The sequence below is a fragment of the Acyrthosiphon pisum genome, chromosome A1, assembly GCF_005508785.2.
Source record: "Acyrthosiphon pisum isolate AL4f chromosome A1, pea_aphid_22Mar2018_4r6ur, whole genome shotgun sequence".
NCBI classification, from domain to species: domain Eukaryota; kingdom Metazoa; phylum Arthropoda; class Insecta; order Hemiptera; family Aphididae; genus Acyrthosiphon; species Acyrthosiphon pisum.
This window is the reverse complement of record NC_042494.1, coordinates 158768624-158781462: the sequence shown is the minus strand read 5'-3', so window position 1 is coordinate 158781462 and position 12839 is coordinate 158768624. Positions and strand designations below refer to the sequence as shown.

The 12839-nt window shown below is 29.1% G+C and overlaps 2 protein-coding genes across 2 annotated transcripts in view; both read right to left on the bottom strand.

Annotated features, from left to right (window-relative positions):
- Window positions 1-365: 365 nt before the first annotated feature.
- Window positions 366-10269, bottom strand: LOC100574441 (cilia- and flagella-associated protein 43). The gene is made up of 21 exons (XM_016800862.2): window positions 10265-10269; window positions 9341-9725; window positions 6879-6989; window positions 6622-6780; window positions 6311-6556; window positions 5754-6071; window positions 5420-5688; window positions 5259-5359; window positions 5067-5185; window positions 4728-4958; window positions 4503-4651; window positions 4269-4449; window positions 4015-4156; window positions 3655-3947; window positions 2913-3214; window positions 2630-2833; window positions 2167-2566; window positions 1985-2104; window positions 1483-1734; window positions 879-1066; window positions 366-612 (listed from the first exon to the last, which is right to left on the bottom strand). The coding sequence occupies exons 1-21, from the start codon at window positions 10267-10269 to the stop codon at window positions 456-458; spliced, it is 4332 nt and encodes a 1443-aa protein (XP_016656351.2). The 3' UTR covers window positions 366-455.
- A 988-nt stretch (window positions 10270-11257) lies between these two features.
- Window positions 11258-12839, bottom strand: part of LOC115033700 — a 4918-nt gene continuing 3336 nt past the window's right edge. The window contains exon 4 of the mRNA XM_029486956.1: window positions 11258-11460. Coding sequence (XP_029342816.1) covers window positions 11291-11460 — 170 coding nt within the window. The 3' untranslated portion in view covers window positions 11258-11290. The remainder of the gene's footprint in view (window positions 11461-12839) is intronic.

Below are 12839 nucleotides of genomic sequence, written 5' to 3'. Positions count from 1 at the left end.
TTTTCACATTGTCGCTTTCTATATTAAATAATCAATAATTTATTTATCACATTGATTACCTATATCTACTATTACGACAACATTTTTAAATTAAGAATAAAGTACAATATTTTATTGTAAAAAAATTGTTGCCCCCCCTCTAGATCTTTGCTCTGGATCCGTGCCTGAAAGTAGTGACTAGTAAGTATAACATTATCTTGCACCAAGTTTTTACACGTCTTTTTCTTATCTAAGCTTGTATAATATTATATAACTAGCCCTCCGGTCTAGTACTACATAATATTTAAAGTTTCATTTGATTATTTACGTAATGTATCTATCAACTCGATTTTAAAAGTACTAAAAATCTTTTATTTATTGTATGTTTATTTTAAAATGTAACTATGAAATATAGATTATAGCGAATCTATAATAATAGAAAATTTAAGTGTAATATTTGGGCATATAAAATCATACTATTTGCTTATACTAGTGTTTTTTGGAAAATTAGTGTACAGAGTTGGAAAAGTTCTGAGGAGCAGTAATTCCAATTCTATCTGCAACGCTTCAATTTCTTTGTGCAGTTCTAGTACTTTAGTATTGATCTGTGTAAACTTCATTATATCTTTCATCCTAAAACAAAACATGTGTTGTGTATATTCTCTAATATTAATGTCATTATTACTCTTAGGACAATAATATTTAGATTTGAGAATAGAGATTGACATAGCAATCTACTTAATTTACTATACTTAATCTACTACTTAAGTATTCGTTGGACAAATACATATAAATGTATTTTTCTATTCATTCTTGAATATAATTTAAATTTTTAAATTTTCAATGATACCCATAATGTTATAATAATTACGGTATAACCAAAAGTACAGTCTATTTACTTTTCACCACTGTGATGCATCAGTTTGTCGTTTAAACCGTAATCTATGAGGCACTTTAACTCAGTTAATTCACACGTCATTTGTTCTATCTCTTCGTCAGCCTTTTTGTTTTTATTTTTAATATCTCTTTCTGTTTTGTACATTTCGTTTAACTTTTCATTTAGCTTTTCTTTCTGTTTTGTGTAAGTCTGAAAAACAGTATATTTTATCACACGCATTATAATATATTATATACTGTTGCATTTCATCTTTTCTTAATAGTATAAATTATTATACTATACGTATATAGTATATACTACCTATATGGATATATATACAATATATTTTATGTATTTACTAACTAGGTACTAAGGTATTAAATTACGATTGACGTGAGCACAGTGTAATGTCTACCAATTGTACACAATTTATATGTTTGTATTATATTCATAGGGGTTTACCATGTTCACAATACAATTATCGCTGTACAGCCTGTACATAATATTATTACTCATATTACATGAATAAAACCTACTTAAATCCTATGTATATAATATACAATACCTATTAATTATTATAAATATGTAAATCTATATTGAAATCGTCTTATTAGGTAATATCTTACAAATTTAATTGCTGATAGTTCTTTGTCCACGTTTTGTTCAGCTTGTTCTGCATTATTTATTCCTTTCATCTTAAACTTCAAGTAGTTTAACACATTTTCGGTTATTTTCATTGATGTTATAAGATCAAAACGAAATTTATACAATGGCATTTTGTGGTTTTTTAGAATATCGTGTTCCCATTTTAAAAATCGACATTTACGTTTGAACTTCAGTAAATTAGATAAAGCATCAATTTTAGTACTGCCCATTTTCTAAAAATTATATATTTTGTAATAATTAAAATGTTTTATTGTATAAATATATTAATTTATTTTATGAAAAAAAGTTACTATAACAAAGTAATTATAATTCACTGAGCGGAGAACAAAAGTTAGATCAAATTTTATAGTTATAATGCAAGTTATGCCTAAAATAAAATTATCACAGTTTGTATAAATCGTTATGATTGTAATATAATCTATATATTATATTATATGAATATGTAAATATAAAATCGTTTACTTTGATTTCGGTGTTCACTTCATCAATAGCATTTTTAGAAATAAGTGTAGTGCTTTCGAAATCGCTGAAGTGTCCTGTTAATACGGTTTCAACGTTCCCTTGAGGCACTACTAATTGAACCTGAAATTAAAAACGAACACATCTGTGTTTTTATAGTCACTACTAAAAGTCCTACTTTTTACCTCAGGGTTATCCTCATAATACAAATCTTGGTTTTCTAATCTGATAATAGTCATTTTTAATTTCTCAATCATTGCTTCCTTGTCTTCTTTATCGCGCTTTAAGCTATCCAATAAATTGTCCTTGTCTGTTGCGTCTTTTTGACATGCACTGATCTTAAATTCTGATTCAATTTTCATTCGTCTAAAATTGCAAACCTTATGCCAAGTTTCTCTGTCCATATTCAGCTTATAATCATCTACATATTTATAATCGTCATATACCCTAAGTGTATCTAAATATTTAACGAATTCTGGGGTTAAAAGATGTAGCTTATCATCAGATGGATCCATTATAGTATTGACAAACTGGTAACCGAGTATTGACGAATAGTTTTTATTGCCTTGTATTTTAGGTCTCCGGCTACGAGTTAAAATTAATTTTAAAATATTATAAAATTTATTGAAAGTTCTATTTGGTTTTTACTTGTAGGCGATTAATGCTTGTTCGTAAATTAGTTTGGAAGGAAATTCAGACTTAAAACGTTTATTAAGAATGTTGTTTTTGTGATTCAACGCTTCTATAGTATTGAGCAAAGAATTTGGCTCAGTTTTTGCAATTTTTTTATTCGTTTCCGCAATAATTTGTTCAAATCCCGTAATGGCTTCTCTTAACTCCAAAATGATTTCACTTCCAAAATAAATTAAAATATTTGATAAATTATCTAAAAAAAAAAATAAAACCATAATATACATATATATCTACTTACTTGTGTCGTTTAATTTGGTGTTTTCGTTGATCACTATCGCTCAACATTTTTGAAAGCCTAAGCATTTTTAAATTCTCGTGATCGATGGCTGAATTGTACTTCAACTTCATTTGAAACAACGTAAATACATTATTGTCAAATTGTTCTATAATCTGTTCGATGTGATGATGTATTTTTGTCTTTTCTTCTTCAAGAATATTTTTGTATTTTACTCTCTCTTCGTTCAAAGCCAAAGTTAATTTTTCATACTCGTCTATAGCCTTTAAATCGTCAGCTGTGAAATCCTCAGGATTTTTGTTTAACTATAATATGAAAAAAATCGTATGCATAATTTTTATGCCGGTAAAGATAATATATTGTATTTGTGTTAAAGATAAAATAGAAAGTACAAATTCAATACGAAATAGAAATCAATAATAACTTGAAATATAAGTAGACAATTAAATTTGATGAAATTAAATATTCAATATTTATGTGCTATCTAATAATTTATATCGTTCAGAAATTAATATTTTTTTCAATATGATAGTTAAACATTTTAATCATATATTATATTATATTCATATGTTTGTAATACTATATATGCTGCAAAAAAAATATTTGTATGTATGAAAAGTGCCACGTGAGGCGGTCGTCGCCTCAAATCTAATCAGGTACGTATAAATTATACATTGCTCCTAAATACGTTCCTCTGAAAAATATTAGTGCACTTGTTAAGAAAATCTTGAAAATATACACACACCACCATGCATTGCGGTATTGGCACGTCTTTTTTCAATTCGTCTTCCCACCTTTTCTCCAGCACACCATCCATCATAATCATTAGTGCCCGCCGTCTATAGTTGTTAAGAGTTATCGTCTCACTGTTTCGTTCTTCTGCACCGGAATTCATGTCATTCGACATTTCTTTACTGGATAATACATTATTATGATACAGTTCTACGGGAACTTCATCGCCATCGACGTGTAAAAGTTCCTCTGTTTGTTCATATTTATTCCATTCATAATCTACTGGAGACGGTTCGGTGGGTTCAACTAAACAAAATTAATAGACATCACAACTGTTTTCGAGCTTCCGCAATGGTTTATTCAGTTTTAATACTTTTGCATGCCAATCTCAATTCAGTTTCAATTACACGTAATCTGTCATTATATTCTTTCAAATTATCCAGTTGTTGTTGTTTTTCCGTAAACAAATCATCAAATATTTGATTGAATTTATGCTTTAATTTGTTAACCATAAACTAATAATGTATAGTAAATATGAAAAACATGGTATCAAGTAAAAATAAATAAGTAGGTCATAACAATTTATCACCACAGGTGAAACTTTTATAATTTTCATTGTTTACATACTTTAAGTAAAATTATTTCATCTTCAGCCATTTCTAATTTATAATAATTGTACTGAGAATTTAAAGTGTCGATAGTTTCAACAAACTCATAACTAATTGAACCCATCATTGATAAATCATTACTTTGCTTGTAATCGGATTCCAATGAATTTGATTCGACGTCTAATATCTCAAAATTATTTCTAGAAAAAATATTTTTGACATTTACATAAAATTTTTATTTTATGTTTCTTACTTGGAAAATGGATCTTCCGCACTGGATAATTGTTCTGACATATCTCTGATTAATGTTCTTTCTTCTATGATTATATTTGCTTTTTTAATAATGTCTTGGTCTTTTATGCTTATTGGGTAGTTGTCTACTTTATATATAATTTTTAGACACTAAAATTAAATTTAAAATCAGTTTTTATTATAATTTTATTCCATCATACGTAAATGCGCCTTTTTGGATACATACGTATATAGATTTTGGTTTGATAAAAAGTGTTTCCCATTTTTCCTTTATAATATTTTCAGTTTCCAATTTAAACTTGTTTATGTCACTAAGAATTTTTTCTTCGTACTCTTTACGTTCAAGCTTACATTTTTCTCTGAAACTTAGTCTATAATCTACATTTAAATCGAATTCTTCTATATCTATTTTCATGTCATCCGGCCCATTGACATTTGTTTCTAATAAATTTCGAAGCTAAAATTCAAAACAAATAAATAAATTATGGGGTACGTAATCAACTGAAATGAAATATTATGATTATTTTAGTTTATATTATATTCTATTTTTTATTCTCATTATTACTTCTGTTTTTATTTTTTCAAAATCTTGAATGATTTGTTGTTTTTGATTACTATAAACCGCTATACTTGCATTCAATTCATTTTGTTGATTAATCATTTCCCATGTCATTCGTTTTGGTGCTGAAAATTAGTGAAGTTCAGTCAATAAATTATGCTTCCATGTATTTTCAATTACTAACAATAATAAACTAACATTCTGGTCCGTCCTCAAACCCGATTCCTTTTGTTTCAAAATGATCTTCAATAATTGGAAAATTGATTTTATCACTCCGTCTATTCCGACTTAAATTACCCCTAAAATTCGTTAAAATAAATAATATTTTTTAAAATTATTGTTTCCATTGTACAATTTACTTAAAGCTTGTACACATAAAGTTTCCTTGGTGACTAAGTGTTAATATGTTATGGGCATTGACATCAACTTGAGCAGCTATCAACCCTCCACTTTGCCAATGGCTACAATTTACCATGATAATTTGTTTCCACTGACCATCATCGTCAAATTCATAAATATTATATGAACCATCTGGACTAAATGTAACACAATGATTTTCGTTCGTGTACGTCTTAATACTTTTTAATTGATGATCTAATGGTATAGTTTGTGACTCTAGCATTTTTTCCTTGAACGTAAACATATTATTACAATATTAATAATAAGATCAGGTACCTAAATATTTAATCATACCTTTACGATATCTATAGTCATCAAGTGAATACATTTCGACTGTAAGACAGTAAAAGCTATGTTTAATGCGCCTGGTACATAACATGAACTCCATTTAAATACTGAGGTGAAATAATTTTGTATGTCATTTAATTTAAAAACTATATTGAAATTTATATCAAATATTAAAATATTATTTCCAGCATTTTCGGCGTTTTTCAGATCTGTATATAAAACTGTTAAAAACGATGATTTTTTATCGTCGATTATGTCAATATCAACAACATATTTTCCCAAATGATGTTCTCTTAATACAGTACATTGCTGTCCTAATGTAATCTATTGGATGTTTTAAAGTAAAATTTTAAACGATCACATATTATTAAAATATTAAATTATTAAAATTATTATCATTACACCATAAACCAACAAATAATAACAATAAGTGTTAATTATATTTTTTAAATTGTATACCAAACGTTTTTAGTATGTATTAATTCTCAATAAAGTCATTAAATGGCATTATATAATGGTAAATGATAATATTAAATGTATATTTAAAATTTATATTAACTTACACTTATGTAATAAAATCGACCTGTGGGAAAACTAGTGACACTGCAAATGTTTCCGTCAGAGAAAAATTTTACCGAAGATAAGTCTTCATCACATAGTACTATTTTTGCAATGCACTCTATTTCGTTTACTTTGGGAACAGTTCTCAGCAATTCCATTTTACCATTTTTAAACGTAATGGCAATATAGTAGTAAAATGGATTACTACACAAATCCGTTGCGGTTCCATTTAGTTTCATCTTGCTTTTCTGTAAAACAACAAGAGACAATAATAGAATACTATCCTACTTTAATGGATATTAAAAATGTTTACAAATTCTCCGGTTGAAGCATCCCACACTTGCAAAATGTTTGCATGGTTTATGGTGGCCACCGTTTCGTCCGTCGGTTTGACAAACGTAAAATACTTGATTTTTGATCCGTACAATTTCAATATTTTTTGTTTTTTCTGTGTCAGTTGTAACAGCGTTCCCTATACGGTCAAAAATAAAATATTATGTTTATTGACTTTTCCGATATTGTCTAGGTGCGCATGATACTATATTATTATTAAATTATGTGATATTGTACCTCGTCCGACCAGCCGTAAACGTCGTTTTTTACAGCTACCATACATTGCAATGTGCAGTCAACGACCATCGTCCATATTTTTGTGAAAATGCCCCTGGTGTCCTTGAAACACTGCGGGTTGCAAATAATATATTATACATGAGTAAAAAGTGTCATTTATGCACCATTATTTCTTGTTATACTATTATACTAGCTGGAGGCGACTATTGCTATTGCTAGGTTTTTGTGATTGTGCGAGCAATATATTATCAGGTAGGCAATCTACCTGTGGTGAATCGCGGATCCCACGTGGTGCGTACATAATTGTATAGTTTAACTCTAAAGTATCCATAAATGCGAAAAAATTGGTCCACCGAGACCGTGGTTTGAACTCGATACATTCTGTAATAAAATACACAGGCTTATCGCATTAAGGGTCCCGGTGCCAGTTTTTCAAATTTTCCACAATTCTATATGATTTAAAAATTAAATTTTATATTTGAGTTGCCACTTAAATTATAAGACTTTTCCACTAATCTACTACCCGGTACCTATTTAGGAGGGTTGATGTGGTGTATTATATTAAAAAAATGGCTACGGGAATAACTCTTAAGCTTTGTAGAATTGTTGGATTTTAATAACTATTTTTTATCTGAAAGAAAACTTCCTACAGCCCGCATCGATCTCTGATTTTGTATTTTATTTCAAATAATTTTATAAAAAAATTTGTAAAAAAATACTTTTTATCTTGTATTTTTTCTAAATATTATACAGTTTGAGAATAAAATATTGAAAAACAGAGATCGATGTGGCAAGAACATTAATATATATAATATATATTATTATTATTATTATTATTATTAATTATATAATTAATATATAAAAGAACATTTTTGTCTTTTATATGTATATATATATATATAATATATATATAGATAGATAATAGATATATTCATAGCTTCAAAACACCTCTGTATACGCCGGTGTTGGTTTTCTTTTATTATTTTTGCACAGGTTGGTTATTACTTATTAGTTACTAAAGTAGAAAAATGTATGACAATTAACAAAAAAACGTAATCAGCCACACAAATATTATTATGCTAAAAATATATATAAAAACCCCCCAAGAGGACACCACTCGCGGCTCGACATAATAATATATATCATAAAATTCTATACTATATGTCCATATATTACTAATTACTATGTATAACAATAAAATTAGGTATAGATGGTTAAAATATTTACGGTTTTGTCATTGATGATTGAAGCAAATAATCTGGTTAGGTTTTTTAAATCAAATTAAACTTTTAAAAATATCGTAAGGTTTTTATATAATTTATATTATATGACGCTTATTATCTTATTATTATTACAAGACATTTAATCTTTTGGTTATCGACTGTATTTCGTGTACGCCGCGATGACGTAATTTTTTGTTTCATCGTCAGGAGGCAGAGATTTTGGCCCAAAGTAGAAACCTAACAATACTATAATACTATAGAAATTAAGTCATCAATTGGGTAGCTTATAGATGGAATATGGAAAACAAACATTAAATTACAATTCATAAAACAAAAATCTATTCATAATAACACGCATTATTTATTGTTATTTGTTATAATGGTAATAAATTACTGTTCACGGTATAATACCTATATAGGCTATAATACCTATGTCAATAAATTATGAATAATAAAATACAGCTGGGTGGTAATTGATGGGCTTTTATAAATTTTTATTTTTATCAACTCAAAATTTAATATTCCTTTATTCGATATTTAATAGGTACTTGTCTTTTTGATGCAATTTTGTTCATAATTCATTTTTAATGAAAAAAATTACATTCATTTTCAGGCAGATAACCAGAATTTCCAAAAATGGAGAAAATTAACAGAAATGTTAACTGACTGTAGCAAAACTGTTGAACTTAATTTGTTGCTTATTAAATAACTAAATAGTAATAGTCAATAATAGATTAACTGCAAAACGTCTTTCGCGTCTCCCACAGTCCCATTCTTTAATAAAAAAAAAATTAATTCAAATAATATTCCAAAATGTCCCTGTTTCACAATCTCTGATATTATAATGCAAACTTTTAGTCCTATACACTGTATTTTTCGCTAGCACGGTTGTGCTAAACGACAGTTGACGCCGTATAATATATAATTTATTCAGTTATATATTGGTGTTGTAAACATAATAATATTTTATTGACGCATTGGGACGCGATTGGGTTATTTAATATTCTGTTTCGATAACCACCGAACATAGCGCGCAAACATTGTTATCCACAGCCCACAGGTCACATAATCTCTTGTACAGGCCAAACCGAGCTGCGAAAATATCATCTCGCAGTGATTAAAACTTTATACTGTATATCTAACATGCAGTTACACCCTTACAAATGTCTTAATCATGTGGCACTAACATACCAGGAGTATAATCGTAAAAATAACAACCACAATAATAATCATTATCACCGTTAGACGGTTGTCCTGGTTGACCGCGTACAGCATGAAACCCTGTTTGGTGGGACACACCAACGCGCCTGGACCGCCGCTGCCGCTTCCGCGTTTCGCTGAGATCGGATCCGCCGCCGTCGTCATCACGACCATTTCCGGTTCCGGTGCGCCAGGCTGCACTCGATAGATGTTCGCCAACGAGTCGCAGAACACGTACCATCCGTACGGCGTCCAGCAGCCCGATGCGGAGGCGTCCGAGGGCACCTCCACCCGAGTCCTCTCGGCGTACACCGTCTTGCAGCCCACGAACAACGTCCACAGCTGGAGTTTACACCCGACGTCGTGTTCCGTCTGGCTCAGGTACACGTCGTTTCGGCCCGTCGCGGCGGTGATCGCCGACAGACTGCGTTTGATGTGACAAAACCATAAACATAAACAATATTATAAAATATTATATTGTATTCAATTAGTGGATATATGACTCGAGATAGAATATTCATGTAGGTATAGACTCGCACCTAGCCCTATCCCGTGACTTTGTTGTGTGTGTGTGTGTGTGTGTGGGGGGGGGAGGTCTAATATACTCGATTAATATATTTTTTTATGAGGAATCCTCTCGAACAAGTATAGGTACTCATAGAGTTTACGTCTTTATGACTAATGTAGTACTATTGTAGCACTATTGCAGTACTATTGTAGTACCTATAAGTACTAATAGTGATGTGTGCAATACTTAAATCTAAATTTTACAAGCTAACATAACTCATCCTATTTAGTGAAACATTTATTCATGTAACGGCCAGCTTTTCAATATTGGGGTTGTTTATAGCTTAGGGTGGCTTAAATTAAAAACATTTTAGTCATATAAAACAATTAAAACATTTTTAGGTAAACGTACGCGTAGTACAATGGACGAGGGTATACTATTATACGTCGCTATACGTCATGTCTGTATAATTTTAAAAATTTTAAAATATTAAACGAGCGGAATGTCAAATCAGTTAACATACAATTATATATTGTGCGTGTAATAAAAATATAAATGTATAGTATTAACTATTAAATACATATAGGTACCTATAAAAGTCTAAAAGATCAAATATGGAATATTGCTGTTGATTACACGAGTAAACAGGACTTCTAATCAATGATTTAAAGATGTTATATGTATATTATCGAAACGTATTTAAGATTTTATTACTATTTACTATCATTGTATTTTGGATTAGGTAAGTCTTCAAACGACAATAACGCATTTATTCAAAATGTATTGTAGGTACATGCATATTAGAAGTCAACAATTGATTATAATGTTTACTATATTTATGTGCTTTTAAAATATCTGTAAAATAACGTAACCGAACTCCTTATGATTTTGCTTATTTAATCGGGGAAAAAAAATAATGATAATAAGTACTTAATTAAAGGTGGAACTTTTTACATATTTTGTTAAGGTTTTTTTTTAAAAAACTATTGAATAAGCTCCAAGTTGAATACATTTATTTTGGAAAATTACAAATTTGTATGTAAATCATTTAATTTCTCATATTTTTTTTTATGTTCATGAAAAGTTCATACAGGTATATTATTAGTTATTACTTATTAGTATGATTCATAACCTTAAAGCGAAAAGGATACAATAATATTAAAACAACTTGTTTGCTTGAATTCAAAATAAATATAGGTAGGTATTTTATTGCATTTATTTATAATATATTTTTGTAATTATTAGTGAATAATAAATAATTATATGTTTTCGAATATTTTTTAGTGCAATACGTGCCCCCAAACCCTAAATAATATTGCCACACTATTATTATTATTATTATTATTATTATAATTATTATACGGAGGAAAAACCAATCAGTGCTGGATAGTATATAATATATATCATATATATATATATATATATATATATTGTTTATTATGGCTGCGGCATTTGGCACACCAAGCAGACGAAGCGTGCTTTTACTTTAGATATTGGTTCGGCTGAATGAATCCGGTGTCGACGACCAACAGTTTTTCTCCTATTCTCCACGCCCACACGATCAAATCGAATGCCGGGTAATCGCGCAAGCCGATTAAATATTCCAACCTCAGAAACAGTATAGACTTGTATGGTGCAGAGCAGCTACTATCTGAAATCCAATAAAATCCCCTTCAAAATAAAAAAAAGAATAGCTTATACAGAGTGATCCATTAAAACCACTTCAGTCTAAAATGTCATACAGACAATTTAAAAAAAAAAAAAAACGGTTTGTTTGGTTTGTAGAAATTTTTTATATTATAGAACTAGCTGTAACTATACTTATAAACATTTTTTCAAACACTTTTTCATCACAGCGACTTATATATTTTAGATTCTGAGCGGAGCGATGAATGTATTGATTTTACAAAGATGTGTTTTTTTAATTTTTAATTTTTTTGTCTGTCATCACTCATCGCCTATGGGGCAGTACAACTTCTTCGATTTTCTTCGACAGTATCTTGTTCGATGGGAAAATGAATCTATTTGGTGTATTCAGAAAAGTTTATTTTTGAGTCATGTTATATTAAAGATATTATAAATTATATATATAAAAATCTAATGCTGTTCGTTAGTCTCGCTAAAACTCGAGAACGGCTGGACCGATTTAGCTCATTTTGGTCTTAAATTATTTGTGGAAGTCCAGAGAAGTTTTAAAAGGTGAGTGAGTATGAAAATTCTCGGAATTAATTTTTTAATATTAAATTTAAATTTGCATGGTGTATTTCGGATATTCCTGTGACCGACCGCTATAGTAGGTTTCCAACTACCTGTAACGTGACCTTTTTTCTTTTGCGTTTGTTTTATCGTCAGCAGCGTGTATGTATGAATTGTTCCTATAAGTAAAACTCGACAATTTGTTTATGTTACAATCTATATATATTCCGAAATACTCAACCGATTTTGATATATTATATCACTGGGATGTGCGAGATACGTGTACCATGCAGGTACGATACACGAATATGACCCATTATGATTATCTGTTATGAATTATCAAATTGTTTTTAAGATGATCGTAATTACCAGGAGAAGGTTTTTACGAAAGAAAATTTGAGGAAAAACCATCGGAAAAGTAGGAAATCTGGATTTAAAAAATACAACAATGGCATAACAGTATATTATATATTGGTTGCTATTGGTTAATCGGGCATGTTTGTTGATTTGTATTATTATTTTTTGTCAAATATACATTTTATATATATTATATATATTATATAAATTAATTATATAATATATATTATATATTATATAAATTAATGTTTGTGTGTAGATTAAACCTCTGGGAAGAAGACAGACTAATTTAGGAATGGTTAAATTTGATTTTTTTTATTCATCTGATATTAGTAGTTATGTTAGGTTAGGATTTTGTATTAATTGATTATATTAATCCACCATAGGTGAAATACGACAAACTTGGTATAACTTTAATACTTTAAAGTTAAATCATACACCTACGTACAAACAGCACGGGGTCTGCGATCTGCCGTA

Coding starts and splice junctions, on each gene's coding strand:
- LOC100574441 (XM_016800862.2), bottom strand. Junction 6,990..9,340: donor ACCAGGACAACCGTCTAACG/GTGATAATGATT, acceptor TGCAACCCGCAG/TGTTTCAAGGACACCAGGGG. Junction 6,072..6,310: donor GTCGATTTTATTACATAAGT/GTAAGTTAATAT, acceptor AACATCCAATAG/ATTACATTAGGACAGCAATG.